Consider the following 27,489-nt stretch of genomic DNA (forward strand, 5'->3'; position numbering starts at 1 on the left):
CTCTCTGTCCCAAATAACCAAAAGCAGCATGTCTGTACACCATTATTAGCTCAGGAGAACAAGAGAGACATATGATGTGCAAGACACATGGTAGGTGTTTTAGTACATTTAATTACCCTAACTGTCCTCTGATTAGGTATCAGCCCCATTTGAAGATGAGAAAGCTGAGACTCCAGATAAATTAAGTAACTCACCCAAGGTCACAGAGCAAAGCTACTAAGTGGCAGGCCTGCCTGGTTCTTTCCCTTCTACCATTGTGCTTGCACTACTCATTGAAATGCTTTCCCTGAATTACTACTTAGCACAATGACTTTAGTTTTTATTGTGGGTTGATCATAAGGAGTAGCCATAACAAGAGTATTCTGTTCATATTCTATAAAACTGCTATTGAGGATGCTAATGTTTATCAAAACATCTGTCTGATGATCTTTTCTTAGCAATTAGTGACAGATGAAGTTTGTGTTTCTGAACAAAATAAAAATGTACTTCTGTTTATGTAGCCGGAAATAAATGATACTAGCTATCCTTTTGGCCTTCATTTCCAGGAAGCTCCAAGGGAAATGTATTGGCCCATTCCATCTTATGGTAAAATTAATCCTCCCTTTTGCTACATTATTTTGGACCTTTCTTTCTGGAGTCATTATTGTGCTTTGGTGTGTTAATAATTCTATTATACAAGTTGCATCTAGTTGTAAGCTTGCTCAGATTCCTTTTAAAGAAGGCAGAAGTATAACTTATAAATAAGATCCTTAAAATTCAATTTATACCCCTAAGAGTAATTAATAAATCCAATTTTAATATGACACTAGATTTAACAAAAGGGGCTATTTGGGGAATGGCCCCAAAGCCTTTGGGTCATTTCTGGCTTAGGGGAATCACAATTAACAGAGACAACTCTCTCAAATTGAGCTCTGGCCCAATTTGTCTTGCATTCTGCTACTGGGTGATAGTTGCTAACTTGCACAGAGAACTTACCTGGCCGTGGGCCAAGTACTTGACATGCCTTGTCTCCATCTTTGCAGCAAGTATATCTAGAACCATTCTTACCCCTATAACAGGAAATTTAAGGATCAGAGCTCAAGAAACTAGTTCACAGGCACGTAGATAATAGGTTTGATCTTGAGCAAAGATCTTGACTTCTTGGTGTCCATGTCCCCACCTGTAAAACAGGCATATGCTCCTTTCCCAACCTCCTCACAAATCTGTGATGTTAGTCACTTCTGTCCTCCCCTCCCCCACTGCAAGGAACTAGATCCAAAGGAAGGGTTATATTCTGTATCTCAATCTTCCTAGTCTTTTATTTTCCCTGAGGGCTTTCTAAGGCATGTTGACCACTGACTTAATCAAATTTTCTCTTTTCCTAGGGAGAGGGAAATCTATTGTTCTGTTTTGTCGAAACTCTACTATTGGCCTGGGTTGTTGGTTGTCATCACTCTTTGTCTCACAAAATATTTTAAATCTCAATTCAAATACAATCAATTATTTCTATTTGGTAGTTATGTTAGATAACTAGCATCCCCCAACCCCTGGGCCACAGGCGGTACCAGTCCATGGCCTGTTAAGAACCAGGCTGCATTAGCAGGAGGTGAGCTGCAGCTGAGGGAGCATTACCAGCTGAGTTCCACCTCCTGTCGGATCAGCGGTGGCATTACATTCTCATAGGAGCAGGAACTCTATTGTGAACTGCACGTGTGAGGGATCTAGGTCGCATGTTCCTTATGAGAATCTAATGCCAGATGATCTGAGGTGGGGCAGTTTCATCCCAAAACCATGTCCCCCACCCCAGGTCTGTAGAAAAATTGTCTTTCTCAAAACTGGTCCCTGGTGCCAAAAAGGTTGGGGACTGCTATTGTCTACAGTCTCCATAAACGTTGAATTATCTAATTCAGAACCATTTCTCATAAAAGAAATAGAAGGTTAGGTTTCTGTGAACCTCTCACAAACTTATATCAACTGATCAGTATGTACCCTTCTTTTGTGTGTTTCTGATTAAAGACACCTTATCTAACATTGAGCTTATGGCCAACAGCACTGTAACTTATGTCTGAATGAAGCTAATCTACAGCATTTTCTGTAAAAGCTACATCGCAACTTATTTTGCTTAGAAACACTAGACAGCACCTCAGCACTTTGCTCGCAAACCATATTTAATAGTAAAATCACCAACACAAAAGCATAAAAATGTAAAAAAAAAAAAAAAAAAAAGACACTAAATAGTCCATGGAGAGGACATTTATTTCCAGGAAAGAGCTGAAACATGAAAGACAGAGCATCACCTTGCTCATCTTCAACTGGAAATGTGTGCATTGATTGACTGAAATTTTTTGCCACTCTGTGCGTGTCCACTAATGACCAAAAAAGCATTGCAAGTATTTATTTTGGGATTACAAAGAAATTTTAGGTATAGTAACCCCTTGCCTGTTATAAGTTGAAGAGTTTTTGTTTTTTTCAGTTTTGTTTTTACTTTTTTTTACTGAATTTATATGTGTAATAAAGTTTATCAATCTTTTTCCTTATTGCTTTAGATTTTGAGTCAGAGTTAGCAAAGCTTCTGTACTCACAAGTTATAGTAGAATTTACCTGTATTTTTTTCCTAGTACTTCTATGCTTTTTTACATTTAAATATCTGATAGATTTGGAATTTATATTGGGGTATGGTGTTTGGAATGAGTGTAGTTTTACCGGTTTCCATATTGCTCAACCAGTATCTCAACATGTGTTAAATGCTTATATTTTCTCCAACTGATTTGATATGCTGCCTTTATCAGTCCTAAATTTTCATATATCATTGGACCTACTCGTGTGTCAATATCAAATGCTTTTAATTATAGAGGCTTTAGAGTATGTTTTAATGTCTGATAAGGCCGGCAGTTCCCCTGACACCATCTTGCTTTTTCCCCCCCCCCAGAGATTTCCTGGCTGTTCTTCCTTAGTTGCTCTTCATGTACTTGTCATTTCAAGTCAATTTGCATATCAAATATCAGAGCTTTTCATTTGGCTCTTTATTGCTGTTTTCTGACACCATAGACATTTCTAATTAGAACAGTTTTAGTGTTCTATAAAATTGAGAAGTATTCCTCCTGACTCAGTGCAAGTGATATGACTGTCCCACTTAAGCTTGAGAAGCAGAGTTCTATTAGGCTCACTCTCCTTAAGTACGGTATGGTCCAGGTTACTTACATCCCTTGTGTTTCTCTTGTGCTAATAATCAGTGAGGTCCCCACCTTTGCCACCATCTCATATGTTTGGTCAAATGCTTTCCCTCATGTATTTTTTATGGTGAGAACATTTAAAATCTACTCTTAGTGATTTCCAAGAATACAATACATTGTTATTAACAATTGTCACCATGTTGTACAATAAATCTTTTGAATTTATTTCTCCTAACTGAAACTTTGTATCCTTCAAATAACATCTCCCCAACTCCGTCTCCCCAAGCCCTTGGTAACCACCATTCTACTCTGCTTCTATTAGTTCAACTTTTTTAGATTACACATATAAGTGAGATCATATGGTAGTTGTTTTTCTGTGCCAGGCTTATTTCACTTACTATCTTCCAAGTTTATCCATGTTGCTAATGACGGGAATTGCTTCCTTTATGATGCTGAATGGTATTCCATTGTGCATATGTATACCACACTTTCTTTATCCATTCATCTATTGACAGATACTTAGGTTGATTACATATCTTGACTGTTGTGAATATTGCTACAATGAACATGAACATGCATTATCTCTACATACTGATTTCATTTTCCTTGAATATATACCCAGTAGTGGGATTGATGAATTATGTGGTAGTTTTAGTTCTTGTTTTTTCAGGAGCCTCCCTACTGTATTCCGTAATAGTTGTGCTAATTTACCTTCCGATCAACAGCGTGCAAGGGTTCCCTTTTCTTCACATCTTTGCCAAAATTTATCTTGCATCTTTTTGATAATAGCCATTCTAACAGATGTGAGTTGATATCTCATTGTGGTTTTGATTTGTATCTCTCTTTTGTTAGTGTACAGTGATGTTGAGCATTTTTTCGTGAACCTCTTGACCATGGGTATGTCCTCTTTTGAGAAATGTCTATTCAGTTTTGTTGCTCATTTTTTAATCTGGTTGTTTTCTTACTATTTAGTTGAGTTTTTTATATATTTTGTATATCAATCCTTTATCATATGCACAGTTTTCAAATACATTTTCCCATTCCATAGATTGTCTCATAACTCCGTTGATTGTTTCTTTTGCTGTGTAAAAGCTTGTTTGTTTAATGTAATCTCATTTGTTTGTTTTTGCTTTTGTTGCCTGTGCTTTGGGGTCATATCCAAAAAATCATTGCCCAGACCAATGTCGTGGAGATTTTCCCATGTCTTCTTCTAGTAGTAGATTTACAGTTTCAGTCCTATATTTATGTCTTTAATCTACTTGGAATTGAGTTTTATATATTGGGTGACATAGGAGTCTAATTTCATTGTATCTGCATGTTGATACTCAATTTTCCCAATGCCATTTATTGAAGAGATTGTCCTTTCCCTATTATGTGTTCTTGGCATCTTTGTCAAAAATCAATTGGCCATGAATGCATGGATTTATTTCTGGGCTCTCTGTTCTGTTCCATTGGTCTGTTTTTATGTCAGTACCAAACAGTTTTGATTACTATAGTTTTGTAGTGTATTTTGAAGTCAGGTAGTGTGATGCCTCCATATTTGTTCTTTTTGCTCAAGATTACTTTGGCTATTTGGAGTCTTTGTGGTTCATTACCAATTTCAAGATTGTTTTCTCTCTTTCTGTAAAAAAAAAAAAGTTATTGGAATTTTAGTTAGTATGGACATTTTAACATTAATTTTTCCAATCTGTGAACATAGGATATCTTTCCATTTATTTATGTCTTCAATTTCTTTTATTAATAGTTTGTAGTTTTCAGTGTACAGGTCTTCCATCTTCTTCATTAAATTTATTTCTAAGTATTTTTTTGTAACTATTGCAAATAGGATTGTTTTATTGCTCTCTTTAGATAGTTTGTTGTTAGTATATAGACATGCAACTAATTCTGTGTGTTTGTTTCTTGTATGCTGCAACTTTACTGGATTTGTCAGTTTTAACAGTGTTTTGGTAGATTCTTTAACGTTTTCTATATATAATATGTCATCTGCAGACAGAAACATTTAATTTTTTTCTTTCCAGTTTGAATGCCTTTTATTTCTTTCTCTTGCCTAACTGCTGTGACTAGGACTTCTAGTACTATTTTGAATAAAAGTGACAGTGATGGCTTCTTTGTCTTGTTCCTGATCTTAAAGAAAAAGCTTTCAATTTTACATTGTTGCATATGTTAGCTGTGGGTTTGTCGTATATGGACTTTGTTGCATTGAATTACTTTTATTGTGTACTTAATTTATTGAGAGTTTTTTTTTTAAATCATGTTAGGATGTTGAATTTTTTCAAACGCTTTGACTTTTGAAATGCTAATACGATTTTTGTTCTTCATTCTTTAATTAGTAGACTTGTGTATGTTGAAGCATCCTTGCATCTTTGGGATAAATTTCACTTAATCTTGGTGAATAATCTTTTTGATGTGCTGTTGAACTTGGTTTGCAAGCATTTTGTTGAGGATTTTTGTGTCCTATATTCATCAGGGATACTGACCTATAGTTTTCTTTTCCTGTAGTATCCCTGTCTGGCTTGGGTATCAGGATAAGGCTAGCCTTCTAAAAATGAGTTTGTAATTATTCCCTCTTCTTCTTCTTCTTCTTCTTTTTTTTTTTTTCTGAAGAGTTTGAAAAGGATTGGTATTAGTTCTTCTTTAAATGTTTGGTAGAGTTAAGCAGTTAAGTCATCAGGCCCTGGGCTTTTCTCTAATGGGAGACTTTTAATTACTGATTCAATTTCCTTACTTGTTACTGGTCTGTTCAGAATTTCTATTTCTTCATGATTCGCTCTTAGTAGGTTGTACGTCTCTAGAAGTTTATTCATTTATTCTAGATTATTCAATTTGTTGGCATATAATTGTCCATGGTAGTCTGTTATGATCCTTTGTATTTTCGCAGTATTCATTGTAATGTCTTTTCTTTCATGTCAAACTTTGAGTATTCTCTTTTTTTCTTAGTCTAGCTAAAAGTTTATTGATTACCACCTCTCAGTTTCACTGATCTTTTCTATTGTTTATATTGTCTCTCTGTCATTTATTTACGCTTTGGCCTTTATTATTTCCTTCCTTCTAACTTTGGGCTTTGTTTGTTCTTTTATTCCTATTTTGTTGATGTATGATGTTAGTTTGTCTATTTGAAATCTGCTTTTTTGATGTAGGCTTTTATTGCTATACATTTTCCTCTTAGAACTGCTTTTGTTTTGCATCCTTTAAGCTTTGGTGTATTATGTGCTCATTTTCATTTGTCTCAAGATAATTTTTATTCTTCCATTTAATTCATTGTTTGGTTGCTCAGGGGCATGCTGTTTAATTTCCAGTGTTTGTGAATTTTCTGAAATTCCTCCTGTTATTGACTTTTAGCATTATACCATTGTGGCTGGAAAATACATTTCATATGATTTAGATCTCCTTAAACTTAAGACTTGTGTTATGTGTAGTCTGTCCTGGAAAATGTTTTATGTGTGCTCGAGAAGAATGTGTATTCTGCTGCTCTTAGGTGGAATGTTCTATATATGTCTGTCCCATTTGCTCTAAAATGTAGTTTAAGTCAATATTTCTTTCTTAGTCTTCTGTCTGGATAATCTGTCCGTGATTGAAAGTGGAGCCTTGAAGTCCCCTGCTATTATTAAGAGTCTATCTATCCTTTCAGATCTATTAATATTTTTTATATATGTAGGTGCTCCAATGTTGCATGCATATGTATTTATAGTTGTTATATCCTCTTGATGAATTGAAGCTTTCATCCTTATATAATGATGAGTTTTGTTTTTTTTTTTTTTTACAGTGTTTGACTAAAAGTCTTTTTTATCCAATAAAAATATAGTTACCCTGCTCTCTTTTTATTTCTGTTTGCATGGATTATTTTTCCATCCCTTCACTTTCATTTTGTATGTGTCCTTAAAGGTGAAATGAGTCTCTTATAGGCAGTATATAGTTGAGTCTTTTTTTTTTTTAATTACTCATTCAGTCATTTTTTTAAAGAGGTGAAGTCTCACTGTGTTGACAAGGTTGGAGTGCAGCAGCATGATCATAGCTCATTGTAGTCTCAAACTCCTGGGCTCAAGTGATCCTCCTGCCTCAGCCTCCTGACTAGCTAGGACTATAGGCGTGCACCACCACGCCCAGCTTATGTTTCTTGATTTGATAATGTAATCCATTTATAATCAAGATAATTATTGATAAGTAAGGACTTTTGAGAAGGAAAGAAGTTTATTCATTTCTTCTAGGTTATTCCACTTTTGAATTAAAAAATTATTCAAATAAATACATTTGAATAAATTTGTTTATTTTCCTTTACTCTCATATTACTCAACACTTCTAACACCATATGTGTGAGGGTATTTCCTTATTTTTGTTTACTTTTTTTTACTTTTGTGGGTCTACTATAGTGTTTTGCTTTGTGACCACCATGAGGCTTACATAAAGCAACTTATAAAAGCCTTTTTTCAAGCTGATAACAACTTAACTTTGATTGCAAAAAAAACCTCTGCAATTTTACTCCACTTCTCTATATTTTATATTTTTGATGTTACAGTTTACATCTTTTATATTGTGTATCCTTTAACAAATTACCATAGCTCTTATTATTTTAATAGTTTTATATTTTAACCTCCATACTAAAGATAAAGGTGATTTACCTGCCACCATTATAGTATTAGAGTATTCTGAATTTGACTATCCACTTATTTTTACCAGTAAGTTTTATGCTTTCATATGTTTTCTTGTATTAATTAGTGTTCTGTTCTTTTAGCTCAGAGAACTCCCTTTAGCACTTCTTGTAAGACACGCCTGGTGGTGATGAACTCCTTCAGCTTTTGTTTGCCTGGAAAAGTCTTTATATCTTCTTTATTTCAGAAAGACAGCTTTGCTGGTTTCAGGGGTTTTTTTGGCATTTTTTTTTTTCCTTCAGCACTTTGAATATATCGTCCCACTCTCTCTTCACCTAGAAGGTTTCTGCTGAGAAACTGCAGCCTTAGGAACTCCCATTTTATGTTATTTGCTTCTTTTCTCTTGCTGCTTTCAGGACCCTCTCTTTGTCTTTCATTTTTAACAGTTCAATTATAATATATCATCTGTGTTGTTTCAATGGACTCTTATTGGAGGCCTTTGACCTTCCTGTACCTGGATATTTATATCTTTTCCTGATTTGAAAACTTTTCTATTATTTATTTTTAAACTTTTGTTCCTTTGCCTTTTTTCTTAAACCTCCTATAATTCCTTTTTATTATTTTTTTCTCCTCTGACCACATATTTTCAAATAACTTGTCTTCAAGTTCACAAATTTTTCTTCTGCTTGACCATTTCTGTTGTTGATGGCTTCTATTGCATTTTTCATTTCTTTCATTGTATTATATTTTTCATCTACAGAATTGTCTACTTTGTTGTCTTGTTTTTAAATAATTTCAATTTCTATTACATTTCTCATTTTGGTCTTTTTTTTATTTTTTATTTTTATATTATACTTTAAGTTCTAGGGTACATGTACACAACGTGCAGGTTTGTTACATATGTATACATGTGCCATGTTGGTGCGCTGTACCCATTAACTCGTCATTTACATTAGGTATATCTCCTAATGCTATCCCTCCCCCCAGTCACACCCCATGACAGGCCCTGGTGTGTGATGTTCCCCTTCCTGTGTCCAAGTGTTTTCATTGTTCAGTTCCCACCTATGAGTGAGAACATGCAGTGTTTGGTTTTCTGTTCTTGAGATAGTTTGCTGAGAATGATGGTTTCCAGCTGCATCCATGTCCCTACAAAGGACAAGAACTCATCCTTTTTTTGTGGCTGCATAGTATTCCGTGGTGTATATATGCCACATTTTCTTAATTCAGTCTGTTATTGATGGACATTTGGGTTGGTTCCAAGTCTTTGCTATTGTGAATAGTGCCACAATAAACATATGTGTGCATGTGTCTTTATAGCAGCATGATTTATAATCCTTTGGGTATATACCCAGTGATGGGATGGCTGGTCAAATGGTATTTCTAGTTCTAGATCCTTGAGGAATCACCACACTGCCTTCCACAATGGTTGAACTAGTTTACAGTCCCACCAACAGTGTAAAAGTGTTCCTATTTCTCCACATCCTCTCCAGCACCTGTTGTTTCCTAACTTTTTAATGATCGCCATTCTAACTGGTGTGAGATGGTATCTCATTATGGTTTTGATTTGCATTTCTCTGATGGCCAGTGATGATGAGCATTTTTTCATGTCTGTTGGCTGCATAAATGTCTTCTTTTGAGAAGTGTCTGTTCATATCCTTTGCCCACTTTTTGATGGGGTTGTTTTTTTCTTGTAAATTTGTTTGAGTTCTTTGTAGGTTCTGGATATATTATTCTCCTGATTTCGTTGAATTGTTTCTCTGCAGTTAGCTTCTTTCATACAATTATTTGTACTTTTTTTTCTCTCACTTTGTCACCCAGGCTGGAGCATGATTATGGCTCACTACAGCTTCAACTTCCCAGACTCAAGCAATCCTTCTACCTCAGCCTCTCAAGTAGCTGAGACCATAGGCACACATCACCATGCCCAGCTAATTTTTAAATTTTTTTTTGTAGAAATGGGTTCTTGCCTTGTTGCCCAGGCTGGTTATACAATTATTTAAATCTTTGTTAGACAGTTTATAAGTCTCCATTTCTTTGGGGTTGGTCACTGGTGCTTAATTTTGTTCTTTGGTAGTGTCATGTTTCTTTGATTGTTCTTCATCCTTGTTGCCATGCGTCAGTGTCTGTGCATTTGAAGAAATAGGGACTTATTTTAGTATTTGCAGACTTGCTTTGTTTGGGAAAGCCCTTTACCAGTCAACCTGTCCAGAGATTCTGAGCAGGTCATCTGGTATGGTCCATGAGCAGGTGTGCTGTTGGAGTCCTCGGGCAGCCTGGCTTCATGTCTGGGTCAGCAGGTGGTCAGCCTGGTGCCTGAGTGTATGGAATTGAACCTGGAGCCTAAAACTACTGTAGTAGGCCTGTTATTGGGTCTGTAGGCATGGGCCTGGAGCATGGGTTGCAAGGGTGGGTTGTTTTTCCTTTATGCAATCCTTTTAGATGTAACTCTGTACTTTTTTAGGATTTCATCCCCCAAATTAGTTATCATCCTCCTGAATTATTCCCTGAGGGACCAGACAGATGTGATTAATATTTTCTACTATATGGTTAAAAGAGGCTTTTGATGGAATCTAATTGTGGCTTGCCATCTATCCAAAGCAGCACAATTGACCCAAGAGACTCAGCTGAGAAACCATCATTAGAATAGTAAGTTAGTTCAGTTAGGTCACAAAATGAATGTCAGTCATTTTTATGTAGAGGCAATTAGGAAATATAATGGAAACAAATTCTATCACTGTGAAAAAATAAACATAAAATGTCTAAAAGCTATAAAACTTGACAGGACTGTAGAACTTAAATGAAAGAAAAACACTGAAACTCTAAAAGAGGACCTAATTAAGATTAATTTTTAATAAATAGCCAAATACAGCTTCTAGTTGGGATAACCCTGTGTAACTCAGTTGATCCCAAATCTCCCAGATTTATAGACTCAGTTGTTTTTGATAACTGAATAAGGTGAACCTGTTCCATGTATTATGGGAAGTCTGTCACTTTTTCAAAAATCTTTAAGAATTTCCAGAGACTATTGAAGGACTTATGATCCCCTTGATCAATATATTCAACCACAACTGTTTCTCTGTTCTCTTGTTATTGATCATTTATTTATTCATTCATCCATTATTTATTTACTATTATTACTAAGCATCCATTTATTGAATGCTTACCACATTCTAAACGCTCCACATATACCCACTAACCATTGTTGTGGCTCCTAGGGCTGCTGCCTCTGACTGCTCCTGGGTCACCCTTGACTTGGGACGATCTCTTCTCTTTTATTGCCCCTGCCAAGCATCACTAATACAAGGCTGTTTTGTGTCAGACTTTTACTGAAGTTTTGACAATACTAGTGGTGGATGAGCATTGTGGAGAAGGAATACAGATGGAGCATATTGATATGGTTTGGCTGTGTTCCCACCCAAATCTCATCTTAAATTGTAGCTCCCATAATTCCCACGTGTTATGGGAGGGGAGGCTCAGTGGAAGATAATTGAATCATGGGGGTGGTTTTCCCCATAATTTTCTCATAGTAGTGAGTAAGTGTCATGAGATCCTATGGTTTTATAAGGGGAAATCCCTTTTGCTTGGCTCTTTTCTCTCTTGCCTGCTGCCATGTAAGATGTGCTTTTTGCCTTCTACCATGATTGTGACTCCTCCCCAGCCATGTGGAGCTGTGAGTCCATTAAACCTCTTTTTCTTTATAAATTACCCAGTCTTGGGTATGTCTTTATCAGCAGCATGAAAACAGACTAATACATATATAGTGTATATGTGCATAAAACAAGACGCAATGAAAAATTAAGTATTAGACATCTTAACATTCATGGGCATCTCCTGTGGAGAATTTCTCACTTTATCCTTCATCCTTAGGTCCCACCTGCTACCATCTTTTGGAGTTGCCTCTTCCTGTCTCAATATTTCTTGTGTATCATCTCCTCAGCCTCTCTAATTTCTATACCCTTTAACTCTTTTTTCCTAGCCATAGCCTCTGGAAACTCAAACCTCTTAATTTTTTTTTTTTTTTTTTTTTTTTTTTGAGACAGAGTTCCACTCTGTCGCCTAGGCTGGGATGCAATGGCACGATCTCGGCTCACTGCAGTCTCCGCTTCCTGGGGTCAAGCAATTCTCCTGCCTCAGCCCCGTGAGTAGGTGGGACTACAGGCACCTGCCACCACGCCCGGCTAATTTTTTGTATTTTTAGTAGAGATGGGGTTTCACTGTGTTAGCCAGGATGGTCTCAATCTCCTGACCTTGTGATCCACCTGCCTCGGCCTCCCAAAGTGCTGGGATTACAGGCGTGAGCCACTGCGCCCAGCCCCTAATTAATTTTTGTATAATGTAGAGCACTTTATCTATCTCTTTCTTTTCCTTCCTCATACAAATCACACTGGTGGTGGGGGACGAATTTGCCTAACCAAAAAAGTCATTGATCTGTTGTACCCCATGCCCCCCAAAAAGAGCACTTCCCAGCCCCAGAAAGGAATTCTTCTGATTTCCAGAGCAATATGTTTTGGAATACTTAGGTTCTTCCTCACCCCAGCTAGATTTTGATGAGATACCAAGTCAGTCTCTCCCAAATTAATAAAGCAAATAGAAGATAATTCTGACTATAATCCTAGTGTACCTTTTCTGGATTTTAATAAAGTGATCTTAAAGTTAATTTTGGAGTGAGGTAAAAAAACAAGCTCAAGTAACAAAAAAATATTTTTTAAAAGAGTAATAATAGAGAACTCAATGTACCAGTGGTTTAATTTGAACACTTATTGTTCTAGTTGAAGAATGAGCAAACAGAAAAATGTAAAACTTAATACAAAGTCCAGAAACAGATTGTTGATGAAAAAACCAAACTCCATAAAATATTTGAAGAGATTTCTTCTGAGCCAAATGTGAGGACCATGACCTGCAACAGCCTCTGGAGGTCTTGAGAACAGGTGCCCAAGGTGGTTGGGTTACAATCTGGTTTTATAAGACATCCAGTACATTGAGGTATACATTGTTTCAGTCTAGAAAGGTGGGACAACTCAAAGTAAGGGCTTAAAGATCATAGGTGGATTCAAAGATTTTCTGGTTGGCAGTTGGCTGAAGGAGTTATTAATATTATTTGAAGACCTGGAATCAATAGAAAGGAGGGTCTGGGTTAAGCTAATGGGTAGTAGAAACCAAGGTTCTCATTATGCACATAAAATGACTGCCCTTAGAGGTAATATGTGGCTAATGTTTCCTATTCAGACATTTAAAAGGTGCTAGACTCTCAGCTAATCTCTCCAGGATCAGAAAAAGACCTGGAAAGGCAAGGGGATTCTCTACAGTGTGTAAATTTTCCTCCACAAGAGATAGCTTTGCAGGACCATTTAAAATATGTCAAAGAAATATGTTTTTGGATAAAATACTTTGATATTTTTCAGGGCCTGCTATCTGTCTTGTGATGCTAAAGTAGAGTCAGGTTGGATTTTGGTATCTTGTTACTACAAACAATCTGTTCGGTGAGTTCTAAGATCACTGTTTTAATGTTAATGCTGGTCAGTTTTGCCTCAAATCCAAAGGGAAGAAAGTATAATGAGGCATGTCTGACCCCCACTTCCCATCATGGCCTGAGCTAGTTTTTCAGGTTTCTTTGGAATTCCCTTGACTGAGAGGAGGGAGCCATTCAGTCAGTTGGGGTGCTTAGAATTTTATTTTTGGTTGATAATATCTAAGAATACAAAAGCATTTAGAATGTAATAAATGAAATAAAAATTACTGGAAGTGTGTTAGTTTGTTTTCACGCTACTAATAAAGACATACCCGAGACTGGGCAATTTAGAAAAGAAAGAGGTTTAATGGACTTACAGTTCCACATGGCTGGGGAGGCCTCACAATCATGGTGGGAGTCAAGGGAGGAGCAAGTCACATCTTATGTGGATGGCGGCAGGCAGAGAGAGAGAGCTTGTACAGGGAATCTCCCATTTTTAAAACCATCAGATCTTGTGAGACTTATTCACCATCACGAGAACAGCATGGGAATGACCCACCCCTATGATTCAATTACCTGCCGCCAGGTCACTCCCACAATACATGAGAATTCAAGATGAGGTTTGGGTAGGGACATGGCCAAACCATATCAGGAAGAAAATATGGGCAAGTATTTATATAATCTTGGACTAAGGAAGGCCTTTCTAACCATGGTAGAATGTCTGTGAGGTAGGTAGAATTCTTATTAAAAAAACACTTGAAAACCTAGAATGTTATATAACATTGATGAGCCTTAAAAACATTATGCTGAGGCCAGGCGCAGTGGCTCACGCCTGTAATCCCAGCACCTTGGGAGGCTGAGACGGGCAGATCATGAGGTCAGGAGATCAAGACCATCCTGGCCAACATGGTGAAACCCTGTATCTACTAAAAATATCTACTAAAACTATAAATTAGCTGGGTGTGGTGGCGTGTGCCTGTAATCCCAGTTACTCAGGAGGCTGAGGCATGAGAATCGCTTGAACCCAGGAGGTGGAGGTTGCAGTGAACTGAGATCACGCCACTGCACTCCAGCCTGGCAACAGAGTGAGACTCCATCTCAAAAAACACCGTAAAATAAAATAAAAACATTATGCTGAGTGGAAGAGCCAGACACATATGATTCTGTTTATATAAAATGTCCAGAATGGCCAAATCCATAGAGACAATAGATTAGTGGTTGCCAAAGGAGGGGAAAATGGGGAGTGACTTACAGCAAACATGGTGATTTCATTTCTGAGTGATGAAAACATTCCGGAATTAGGTAGTGGTGATGGTTGGACAACTTTTGAATATATTCCCAATCACTGAATTGTATACCTTAAAGGCTGAATTTTATATATGAGTTATATCTCAATTAAAAAATTTAAAGATAGGTAGTTCTACTTGGGATGTCATGAGAAAACAAAAAACCTGGCATGCTAGTAGAGAATTGTTAAATAATATACATTTTAAAAATTTTATATACAAATGGCCAATAAACATAAAAAGCAAATTAAAACATTGAGACCAAATATTTGCCTACTGGCAGAGATGAAACTGTTAATTTCTTTCTTGGGTAGAGTATAGTCTAATGGTTGTTCTAATATGCTAGTATTGATGAGGAGGAATTTGGTAATATATTTATTTCAAAAAGCCTTACTTTATGTCCTTCCATAATGCGTTTCAATTTCTAGGAATTTATCTTAAAGAAACACAGTTTGCCATGTAAAATAAAATTGTAAAGTAATAGTAACAACACAAAGATATTTCTGCTGCTAGGGAGAAAAATTAAATTAAAAATTAAATATAAAATTAAACAGACCAATAGAAGTGCACATTCAAAAGGCTAAAGAGATACACTCTAAAATGTGGGTGCTAATCACCTCTTATTCGTGGGATTATGGATAATATATATTTTCTTGCTTATTTTTATCTGTATTTTCTATTTACTTTTTCTAAATAGTCCATACCAGAAGTATCCTTGAAATCAGAAAATAATAGAAAAACTATTTAAAATAATACAGTTTCAAGTGTGGCAAAGCTTTCTAGCTTGTTTTTTGTTTGTTTTATTTGGGTGTTTGCTTGTTTTGTGAGCGCCTTAGCAGAAATGAGATGAGAAAAGAAATTTTTTGTTTCTCGTGTGATTATAGAGATTCATGAAAAAAAGTCTTCATTTCTGAACCCAGATTCTCACTAGCTGCCCCTATGAGCTTTCTTCAGTGGGGTGTATAGTTTCAGGGTTCGACCAGTTGATTAGTTGGTAATTTTATAACATACACCATTGTAAATTAAACTGTTTGTGGTGTATTTATCCCAAGATTTTTTCTCTTCGAAATTGGGTAAGTTAGGATTTACAACCAAGATCCTATTGAGCGGAGTTCTTTCTGATTTTTAAATTATGTTCCTCAGATGTAACAATTTTCTTCTCCCCATTTCCTAGACAGAATCATGAATAAACTGGAGGATAAGCAGGACCAGATGATACCATGAAGAGAAGTTTACAGGCCCTCTATTGCCAGCTGTTAAGTAAGTTGACACTGCATTTCTTCTTTCTTAAAATATACCAATGTCATTATTTGCTGGATGCCCAGAACTTACTTTCTGGATGAAGACCAGGGTTGGATCAGTGAAAGAGGACAGTAAAGTTTCACTCTGCTTCATCCAGATGAAGTATCAAGCATTAATTCATTCTAAGATCTCTGTTTTAATGTTAATGCTTGTCAGTTTTTCCTGAATTACAAAGGAAAGTTTTAATATCCGTTATAGTTGTAACTTGGACATCAGTTATAACTTAAACTCCATTATAATAATTCTAAATTGATGTGTTAAGCATAGTTAATCTGGGAATGAGTGTCCAAAAACATTATTGCCTTTGGTTTAGTGTTCTTCCAGGATGACCTGCTGTAGATTCCTCATGAAGAGGAAATGGTGTGTTGTGTTTTCTGTTTTTTAACACATGGAACTTGTTGCCATACAGCCTTTGGCTTAAAGTGTTATGCATAGTTATACATGGTTCTCAAATAAGAAGTGGTGAAAATATGACTTCTTGGTTTTATGGTGGAATAAAGAGTGTTCAATTATGACTTTCTGCACATCACTCATGTGTTTTGTGTATACTGCCACAAAGCACCAATTGCCATGTAGTGATTGTACTTTCTTTGGGATTAGAATTGCTACTGAATGAATGTAAAAGCCAAAACCAATTGGTGGGTTTGATGTTCCAGTTAACCCACTTAAGACAATAGGCATTACCCACTCCAGGTCAAACCAAAGCCAGTGAGTTGGAAAATTGTGAGTTAGTTGTTTATCTTGTTCTTGCTAAGGTAAATGAAGTACCTGTCTTTCCTAGGCTGAGTGGCTCCTTGTTAACTTTTGTTGAGAGAATAAAAGGAAAAGATATTGAGATGCAAATCACCAGTAGTCAGCCCTTAGAATTTAGTAATTTAGTAATTCAGTTTATGTTGTACCCCCAGTGCAAAGCACTTTATCTACAGACAGCATTCTGGCTGGGTGTTTTAATTGACTCATTTCTTCTGCTGAATTCTAATCCCTAAAACACATATCACGTCAGGCTGTTTCAGCCTGGTGGAAAGTCGCCAAGAGTTATAGGGACTTTCTCATGTTCCTTTTCCATGTGTTCTATGGGACTGTCAGTTTGTTGCTTTTTTAAAAAATGATAAGCTTGTTTGCTAAAGAATAGGCTTTAAAGATTGAAGAAGCAATGTCATCAAGGAATGATTAACTCTGCCTTGATGAGAGAGTAGACATATGAAGGATAAATAGGATTTTACAAACACACATGCACACATACCCCTCAGAGAAGGGGAGGAAGGCTTTGTAGCCAGAAAAATGGGAAATAAAGAACAACAGAGTAGATTTTGGAATAGCAAAATGTTTGCTGAGTTCACCCATGCCGACTCTATGCCCCAAAGTTTGCATAATATTTTAGGGTCGTATGTTATTTGAAAGGCATCAGTAAATTACCCTGCAGTCCAGAGAGATAAGACTTATCCTATGATGAGGTCCATCCTCCTATACTGAGCAACTCTGAATGCTGAAGGGAGTTCAAACATCATCTGGCTAACTACAGAAAACAACTGTGTCTTAACACCTTGTTGTTTGCAAAGCTTGCTGGGAAATGCAGACAGTCCAGAATATGTAGTTTCCTGCTGGTTAGGAGGTAGACAGTGGCCCTCACTAAACCACCCTGATTACTGACATGCATATACACACAATAGATCGTATTTGTCACTGGTCAGCCAGTTATTAAGTTATGTGTATGTTAACATTGTCCACAAATAAAATGTTTTTAAGACATTTAGTCTGTGTCTAAAATAGACTTGAGAACTAGCATCAACACACAATATGTTATTTTATATAACTCATATATTTTATATAACTCATGATAAAAATATATGAAAATATATTTTTAATTTGGATTAAAAAATCATGATTGAGTATTCTGGTTTTTCATTGTTACATAACAAACTAGTCTAAAACCTTGTGGCTTAAAGCAATAACAGTTATTTATTTCGCTCATAAGTCTGTAATTTGAGCAGGACTTAGCAGAACCTATGCCTCCACTGCAGAGTGTTTGGGACCTAGGCTGGAATGACTCCAACGGCCGAGGGCTCCCTGAGGCCTTCTCACATGGACAGTTTGGGCTCCCCCACAACATGGTGGCTTCAGAGTTATCAGATTTCTTATATGGCAGCTACCAGTATGAGACTTGGGCAAGGCTTAGAAGACTTATTATGAATTAGCCTTGGAAGTCCCAGAATAATACTCATGCCACATTGTACTATCTGAGGAAGTAAGACCAACAGTAACTCAGGGGAAGAGGAATTAGGCTTCACTTTTCAAAGAAAAGAGGAGTAACAGTTCGTAGCAGTTATCTTTAGTCTATTACAGAGAATATCTATTTGTTTAAAAAAACAAAAACACTTACTAGTGGACATTAGCCAATTCATAAGTCATTAATATAGAAGCTATACCCTACTGAGTGTCTACTGTGTTCACAAGGATTTGCTGACGGTTTACCTAAATCTCCTCAATTATTCCAGAGGAAAATGCTTCAAGATGAAGCAGCGTTACAGATGGATAAGCAAGGACTGGCCCAGGGTGCCCAGTGAGTTCAGTTCACAGCCATATCTCTCTGACCCCTGCATATGTGCCCTTTTCTTTCTGCCCTGATGCCCTACCACACACAGGAAAAACCAGCAATGTGGTCCCTCTGCTGCCCTTATAGCTAAGATAGGGACAGTTCAAGCCCACAAGCAGTGAAGTTTGCATCTTGCGAGTGATATTAGATGAGTGCTGGGGTTTGGATATTTGATCCCTCCAAGTCTAATGTTGAAATTTTATCCCGTTTTGGAGGTGGGGATAAATGAGAGGTGTTTGGGTCATGGAGGTGGATCTCTCATTAATAGATTAGTGCCCTCTCCAGGAGAAGGGAAGTGAGCAAGTTCTAGCTCTTTTGTTACCTTGAGAGATGCCCCAAGAACTGGTTGTTTAAAAGAATCTGGCACCTCCCTCTACCTTGCATCCACTCTCTCACCATGTGATCTCTGCACATGCTGGCTCCCCTTTACCTTCCACCACCAGTGGAAGCAGCTTAAGGCCCTCATGAGATGCAGATGCTGGTGCCGTGCTTCTTGTTTAGCCTGCAGAACCGTGAGCCAAATCAACCTCTTTTCTTTATGAATTACAGAGCCTCAGGTATTTCTTTATAGCAACGCTAAACAGACTAAGACAGTAAGACCAAAATAAAAAGATGCTCTTTAGATCACTGAATCATAATTGATAGTCATTGAGGCTTGCATGTGCCCAGTTGGGGCTAAGGAATGCAGTCTTTGGCAGGCAATGCTATTGAGGTTTTAATGGTTTACTTTTGTTACAACTGACTATCTCTGCCTTTGTTTTCATTACCTGAGCTCTACTCCACAATGCAGTACTGAGTGTTTCATCCCACTGGCTTTAGCCCTTTCAGAAGGTTTAACACATTTTATATGATATATTGGAACAGCGGAAAGCTTGAGTATGAGGGTGGTGATAAGAGTCTTTATGGTTATAAAAAACCGGATACTCTCATTCATTTTTCTTTCCAAGACCTAAGTAATCAATTAGGTGTTAAAGCTCGTGCTAAGAATACCTGGGTTTTTGAGACAGCAGACAGGTTCAAATCCTAGTTTTACCACTTTCTAGGTGACTTACCTTAGGTAAGTTACTTAAGCCTCAGTGAGCTTTAGATGTAAAATGGGATGTGATCACTCACTACCTGAGATGGTATTGAGTGAGATGACATACCATATAGAAGTCCTACATAAATGCCAGCTTTCTTACTGCCTTCCTGCCTGGAAAACATAAGGATAACCTAACCAGGACCTCTACTGTAACTAACATTTGTGTGGAACCTTCTGGTTCGCAAAGCATTTTCCCATAATTTGGTCCTCACAACAACCTTATAAGGCAAGTGGGGCATTATTATTGACCATATTCTACAGAGAAAGGAATTGACATGATCAAGGCTGCTTTTGCCAAGCGACATCACAATTTTTTGAAAAAGTTTTTAATAATGGAAGGTAAAGAGCATCATCACAACCCCTTAAGACCATGGCCACTGCTGAGGAGGGTCTGAATCTGAGTCTTGATTTAGCAGATGTGTGTTTGCTTGGGTACTGTGTACTGGAAAATTGTTGTGCTACTTTGTTAAGAAGACTAAGGCAATTATTATTTTATGACAATATGATGTTTTTACATATAAATGTCTATTCAAATCAGAGTGGTTTAAATATGTAAAATTAAGCAGTGATTATGTTTTGTAACTTCAGTGTTTGCTATACATCCAGACATTTGAATTTCTTAAATCATGCTCTGTATTGTTACTCTAGTACACCCTGCTCGCTCGTTCATGCACCCTTTGCATCTACTGGTCTGTGTCAAATCACTCAAAGTAATTTTTGTTCAACTTAGAGAACTGTCTGTAGGTCCCTATATTAGGAAAAGGAGGGGAAAAAGGAAAAAAAAGAACTGCTGGTGTGGATTTGGACCCTTACCCTATAGAATTTGAAGGAAAATACACCCCCTTTTCTGCCATCTTTACCTGGGGCATGGAGATCATGTCTCAGTCTCAGATTTGAATTATATATATGTATACACACAAACACACACACAAATCCATATTTCCTGTCTGTGGATTTTTCTGGGCCTAATGAGAAGCTACTTGGTAGTTCATTTCCACTTGAAACCTATTTTCTGATGGGATGATCTTCTTCTCATGTGATCTCTGGAACTGAGCAGAACCCTTGAAAACACTTTAAAGTGAGAGAACTCTCTTTGGTGCCTTTTCAGCTCTAACCATTCCTTCTTGCCTACCAGCTACCCAGTGACTATTCTTTCTTCCAGTTACTTCTTAAACTAGAAGTATCCACATAATTATATCTTCTTCAAGAGATTGACATTTCCCTCTCTTTTTCTTCTTCCATGCTTATTTTTGTCCCATATTAGACACAAAGCCCCCAACATGCTACCTTCTCATCTCAGATGTCCTCCTGTGGTCTGTGATCTGAAGTTCTCATGTATTCCATTAAGATGGAAAGCAATTTGACTAAACTAAGTAATACCAAGATGTGCTTACTGGTTAAGGAGAGTTAAGGAACTCCCTCTCCTTAGCTCTAAAGATGTGTTTTGAAAAGACTTGGTATTGTTTTAAACAGCATTGAGTACACTAATTTAAAGACATAAGCTTCCCAGGATCTGCATATTTGTCTGTATCTCCCAGAGTCATGGGTCAGGAATCTGCATGTTTCCCTTGCTGGCTCATTATTATTTCTTCTTCTTCTTCTTCTTCTTTCTTCTTTCTTCTTTCTTCTTTCTCCTTCTCCTCCTCCTCCTTCTCCTCCTCCTCCTTCTCCTCTTCCTCCTCCTTCTCCTCCTCCTCCTCCTTCTCCTCTTCCTCCTCCTTCTCCTCTTCCTCCTCCTTTTCCTCCTCCTCCTCTTCTTCCTTCTCCTCCTCCTCCTCCTCTTCCTCTTCTTCTGCTGCTGCTGCTGCTGCTTCTCTCTTTTTTTTTTTTCATCCAGCTTACACCAGGAATGATCTTCTTATGCTGTATCTACACCTTTTGTATCATCACCATCCAACCAGATTTTGCAACCCCAAATACATGAAGCCATCCTTGACTTGCCTCCCACCCTACCCTGGATGCATTTGTATACTAGCGATACTAGCTCCTGTTGAACTTAACACATGACTCCATTCATGTCTCTGCATCCCCATTGTCTCAGCTTTAGAGAACAGCTTCCTATGTTCTTTCCTGGACCATTTTAATAGTCCTCTGCTTATTGTCCTATTCTCAGGTCTTCTCCTTCTAATTCCTCTTCACATTACTGCCAAATTAGCTGCTTGTCATCTGATCATCTTTCCATGGCTTTGCATTACCAAAAGCAGCAGTTCTCATAATGTGGTCCAAGAATCCCTGGGGACCGCTGAGGCCTTTACAGGAAGTCTATGAGGCCCTTCTTTTTCCAACTATACATATTTATAAAGCCAGATTTTTTTCCATATACTGTACTTCAACCAAAATAACATATCGCAACAGATTGAGTGCAGAAGCTGATAAGAGAACCAGCTGTCTTTCATAAGCCAGACACTAAAGAGATTTACAAAATTGTAAAACAATGCCATCCTTCTAATTTTTTGTGTTAGAAAATGTTTTTTCATTAAAAATGCTATTTGTTAAGAGTAATGAGTTTGTTATGAGTTAATAATTTTTGTTTTACAGCTTTAACTTTTAATATAGTAAATATCAATAGATATAACCCATATTTTGAAAAGCTCTTTGGGGAGTCCTCAATAGATTTTAAGAGTATGAAGGGGTCATGAGACCAAAATGTTTGAGAACCTCCGACCTAAAGGATAAATCCTAAATTCCTTAGGTTAGTGTCAGAGTCATTAATAGTCTGGTCCCAGACTACCTTTCCAGCCTCATCTCTTATCCCTTCTCCCTTTTATATCCTCCTCCCTCACTCACACACATACACCACACAATTCTACCCAATAGACAACCGCAGTGTGCTCCAGCCATCATAACACATACTCTGTCTACCACAAAATATGTAGCTCTGGTTATACCTGTGTTTTTTTTCTTTTCGTCTAGCTTCTTAGGCGTGGGAATTCTATTTCATCATCTGTTCCTTTGTTTCCAGTCTAATCGGGAGCTTGATTCATAATGGGAGTCATAAATGTTTGATTTAATTAGCATAATTCATCAAATCTAAGATGCTATTAGTTGTAAGATCCACTGTTATTTTATGAACCACTAAAAAAGACAAAATGTTGCTTAAACAATCACACACTATCAATTACACCTCACAATATGGAAACACATGTATAGATAAAATACAGAATTATTAAGTTGGATTGTGGCTAACTGAGAAATGTACTTTCTGAGCCTCTGCGACTAAATTCTCCTTTAGTATCAGGTCTCAGCAAACCCATCTGTAGTTCTAGCTCTCACCCTAGGTGGGCCTCATGGAACAAAAGCATTTCCCTTCAGAAACTAGAGAGAGATTCAAGGAGCTGGGCCATCTCTAGCTGAAGTTGGCTCATGTATTTTGTCTTCATGGCTTGTTTCTCCTCATAAATGAGAGGAAATTTTTCCTACAATTAAGGAAGGAAAGTTTATATGAATTATAAATGACATAGTATTTAGGTCCAAACAAATTTTGACTCCAGAAATATATGACCTTTTAGATGTTTTAGGCAATCATACAGATATTGCCATTCTGTATACATAAGAGTCATTTCCCTAGTCTGAGGAGATAAATGGAACTTCACCATTCTTTATGAGGTCTTCATTTCCTCCTCCACCTTTCCCAGTGAAGTTATCTTCCCTTGTGTTTTACACTGCTTGGTCACAACCTTCATGGACGTGATTAAGACTGCTTGAGTTCAAGTCCTGGCATACCACAAATTATTTTCGTCCTTTTCCATCCAAAACATACCACTGCTAAATAGCTGCTGGGCTTTGTGTCCTCCACCCCTTACAAATTCATCATTCCTGAGCTGTCGAAGACTCATTGCTCTTGAGGAAATAAAACAGCATGGTTCATTTAGTGGCATAGACCAGTTCATCAGCCTACAGTTCCCTTGTGCTACCAGCAGTGGCTGCAGTAACAGTAATGACACTTCTGGTCATCAGTTGGCCTCATGGATATTGGAGGGCATCCACTTCATTGACACTAAAATTCAGTATTTTAGACTAGATTAGTTTGATTGGCTTTGATCAGTGTTTCCCAAATCTGACTGTACACTAGAATCACCTGGGGAACTTTTTAACAAATCCCCTTTCCCAGACCCCATCCCAGAGCAATTAAATCAGAATCTTTGGGCATGGGACTGGGGCATCCAGTGATTTTGATGGGCAACCAGGGCTGGAATCACTGGCTATGATCTCTGGTTCTTAAACTTTAGTGCACAACAGAATCACCTTAAGGGCTTATTTAAACACTGACCACTGGGCCCACCCCCAGAGTTTCTCATTCAGTAGATCTGGGGTTGGGCCAAGAATTACATGTCTAAGTCTCTAGTAATGCTGAAGCTTTGGTCCAGAACTTTGAGAATCACTGTTGTAGACTTATGAAGGGCTACCCAGGAGCAGGAGACGCTTTTAGCTTCCCTACCTCACTTGGGCTACATGATGGAGAAATTAGTTCTGGAATAAAACCAGGATCAGTTAGGAAGGAGAATGGAGGGAAGGTGTCAGGGAAGCAACTAGCAGAATTCCGTTAAAACTTGAAGTTTCATATTATTCTTCAGGATGTACTGGAAGTTAGTTTTTACTCTGTTTTAAGAATGAGAAGAGCACAAGGAATGGGCTGGCTAGGGTTATAAAGCAAAAGGGAAACACCTTTTGAGTAACTGTTGGTCTTGACTGTTTATTGCAGCTGTCTGATTTTAGAACTTGATTTTGTAAGACTATTTTTTTCTTATGCTGTGTAATTCATTTGCAAATCAAAAATTAGAGGCTGTTTTTGGGGGAGCTTGATTGTGAAAAGATTTCCAAATGTTCTCTAGGGAGAATAGATCTCTTTACTTCTGAAGAGTAAGTCATTCACATAGAAAATTTGAGGAAGTGACTCTTTCCAAGGTGATATTAACCCAGGAAGTTTAGGCATACCAGGTCCTTAAAAGTGTCATGTTGATTTAATATTTTTTATGGTTTAGGTTGTGATTTTACATTTGCACAAGTCAACAATTCTTTTCTGCAGATAAAACAAAACTTTAATAAGACATTCTCATTTTAAACAATGCCAATGGGGACTAAGAATAAATATTTTAAAGAAATTCAATTTTATGAATTTGAGTACATTCCATTACACTGTTGGCAGAAGAATGTAGGTGAGGGAAGTTATGCTCATACTTAGTAGAGCTGTTGACTTATGTAAATTCAAATGTTAACCCTTAATGAGTAAATCCAATTTTCTCTAGGAAAGTATTTTTGCTAAAATATATGGTGGGAGAAAGCGTAGAATTTCAAGCTCTCATGTTGTCTTTTACTAGTTATATGACTGCACAGAGTGCTTCAGCTCCCAGAGCTCCCTCATTGTCCTCAAGTACAATGCACAGATGACCAGTATAATGTCTACCTTGAGAATTGTTGCAAGAGTTAAATGGGTAGGGTATAAAAACATTTCATGTGTTGAAAATGCCTTTCAAACATGGGTTGTTGCTGTATTACTATCCTTAAATAACATTACTTTTGTTGTAATATTGTAAGCAAATCTTATTTTTGTTTGGCAAATCTTATTTAAAAAAGAAAGAAATGTGAAAGGTAGTCTTTATGTCCTCACCCAGATTTGAATTCAGTAGAATGCTCATTAATACACATAAACCTCATGAATTGGGGCTATTTTTAACAAACAGAGAACTGTCTTCTTTGTTAAAATCTGATATAATTCTGGGAGATTCTTCTGAAGGAGGAAAATTCAAACAGAATTTTTTAAATGAAAACAGGGGTTTTTTTCCCCCAGCAATTTCATATTGTCTTTGTAATAAATCTCTGAAACATTTTTGAAACATTTAATCATTGCCTTTATATATGTGATGGACACTGGAGATTCTTCAAGCTAAACCCCAAAAGCCCCCCAAACCTAAGATACATTGCCTTTGCAACATCTTCTTTCTTATCTCCCTAGCTCCCTCTCCCAGCTTGTGGCATCCATTTCCCTTCCCTTCCTTTGGGTCATTTGCATCACCAAGCTTTCTCATGTCTTTGCTCCTCCCCTCAGAAGTTTTCCAGCCTTTCTCCTCAAGGGAATCAATTATCTGCTGCAAGCGTCCTAGTAGCTCCTTGAAGATGAATCATTTGCCTTTGTTCTGACTGTACCAGGATATCACTCAGCTGTGAGCTGTGGGCAACCTCATTGCTCATTTCCTCCAGAGCATCTTCATCAGTTTCCCTGTCTGTAAAATGGGTGTTTGTATTAGTTTCCTGTGGCTTGCTTTTTGTTTTTTTTTTAGACAGAATTTCGCTCTTTTTGTCCAGGCTGGAGTGCAATGGCACGATCTTGACTCACTGCAATCTCTGTCTCCCAGGTTCAAGTAATTCTTCTGCCTCAGCCTCCCAAGTAGCTGGGATTACAGGTGCACGCCACCACCCCGGCTAATTTTGTATTTTTAGTAGAGATGGAGTTTTACCATGTTGGCCAGGCTGGTCTCAAACTCCTGACCTTCAGTAATTCACCTGCCACAGCCTCTCAAAGTGCTGGGATTACAGGCGTGAGCCACTGCCCCCGGCCTCCTGTGGCTTCTATAACAAATTACCACAAACTTTGTGGCTTAAAATAGCAGAATTTTTTTTCACAGTTCTGGAGGCCAAAAGTCCAAAATCAGGGTGTGTGTGTGGCAGCAGGGAGGGAGGGGGGCACACTCTCTCTGAAGGCTCTAAGGCTCCAATCTCTGCCTCCGTTTTACATGGCCTTCTCCTATTTTCCATGTATCTCTCCTCTGTCATTGGATTTAAGGCACACTTGGATAATCTATCATAAGCTCATCCCAAGATGCTTAATTATATCTGCAAAGACCATTTTTCCCAGTAAGATTACATTCAGAGGTTTCAGGGTTAAGATGTGGATATGTCCTTATTCAACCCACCATTCAATCATCTACACTGTGATATTGCTATTCTTCATAGAATTATTAATATATGGCACACTTAGCATAGTGCTGAGTTCAGTATAGGTGCTCAGTAAGTAGAGGGTACAGGCCAAGAAGTAAGTAGAAGGTGAGGAGATGGAACCATGAGTTTATAAAGTGAGAAGTTTAACTATAAAGTGAGAGCAAGAGAAGGCTGCTCTCTCTTGTTTTTTGGAGAAGTTTAACTATAAAGTGAGAGCAAGAGAAGGTTGCAACTGGCAGGTATATAGAGAGCAGAGTGTTTTAAAAACCAATGTGCTGAGCTGGTCTAAAACTCCCAGGGAGGGTGTGCGAGGACTAAGTGCTATAGGCATGTGAGCTTCAGATAAGGTGAGATGCACACTGATGGGCAGGAACTGCTCTACACATGATTCTCATGCTCACATGTTGCACTGGTTCACAGGGTCTCTTTCCTGCCCTTGCCAACCAGTGCTAGTGCTAGATGCATGACTGTGCTGTGTTTGATGAGAAGAGGCAAGAATGAGAATCCCCTGTCCTGTGATCAGTGAGTCAAATTAACACTGAGTGTAAATGCTTTGAGAGAACAGTGTAAGATGTTAACAGTGTTACTGTTAACAGTAACATCTTACACTGTTCTCTCAAAGTCACACAACTATTTCTCCACAGAACAGAGCCCAGGCTCTGTGCTGGCAGCTTGAGGTCAGCTAATTATACAGTAGCTCAGGAGGGAGCCCTAGAACCCTCTGAGATGGAAAAAAAAATGCAGCAGTTTGCTTTGAAATTCCTTGGTTAGATGAAGAAATTACAATGTGCCCACTTTACCCAAAAGGCAGAGAAACAAGGGTCCTAGAATCACCCAGGGAAGCAATATTGTACCCCAAGTACCTGGTCATGCCTGGGCATCCCTGGAAGCAGTGGAAGATGAATGAGATGGAAGGGTTGGAAGCTCTAGAGTGGGCCACTTGAGAAGGGATGGTAATTGATTCCAGTTGCTGGCCTGGGGATCACTATGAGGTGGGGACAGCCCCTGAGCCTGAGAGAGTGCTGTTTAAAAGCAAGCGAGAGTGGCTGGGCAGCTTGCTTGTATAAACATATGGGGTCACATCTAACCAGTTCTCACTATGAC

General features: G+C 37.8%; 1 protein-coding gene across 14 annotated transcripts in view; it reads left to right on the top strand.

Moving 5' to 3' along the window:
* LOC105469876 (transmembrane protein 108) overlaps positions 1 to 27,489 on the top strand; it is a 343,076-nt gene that overhangs the window by 176,343 nt on the left and 139,244 nt on the right. For 7 of the 14 annotated variants that reach the window (XM_071090926.1, XM_011721429.3, XM_011721441.2 and 4 more), the window contains one exon: positions 15,648 to 15,733. In XM_071090926.1, the coding sequence (XP_070947027.1) occupies positions 15,694 to 15,733 (40 nt within the window). In that variant the 5' untranslated portion in view covers positions 15,648 to 15,693. Of the gene's footprint in view, positions 1 to 13,140; positions 13,219 to 15,647; positions 15,734 to 27,489 lie in introns of all 14 variants that reach the window. The other 7 variants (XM_071090927.1, XM_011721430.3, XM_011721442.2 and 4 more) reach the window with 2 other exon arrangements.

The sequence above is a fragment of the Macaca nemestrina genome, chromosome 2 (assembly GCF_043159975.1).
Source record: "Macaca nemestrina isolate mMacNem1 chromosome 2, mMacNem.hap1, whole genome shotgun sequence".
Classification (NCBI taxonomy): Eukaryota; Metazoa; Chordata; class Mammalia; order Primates; family Cercopithecidae; genus Macaca; species Macaca nemestrina.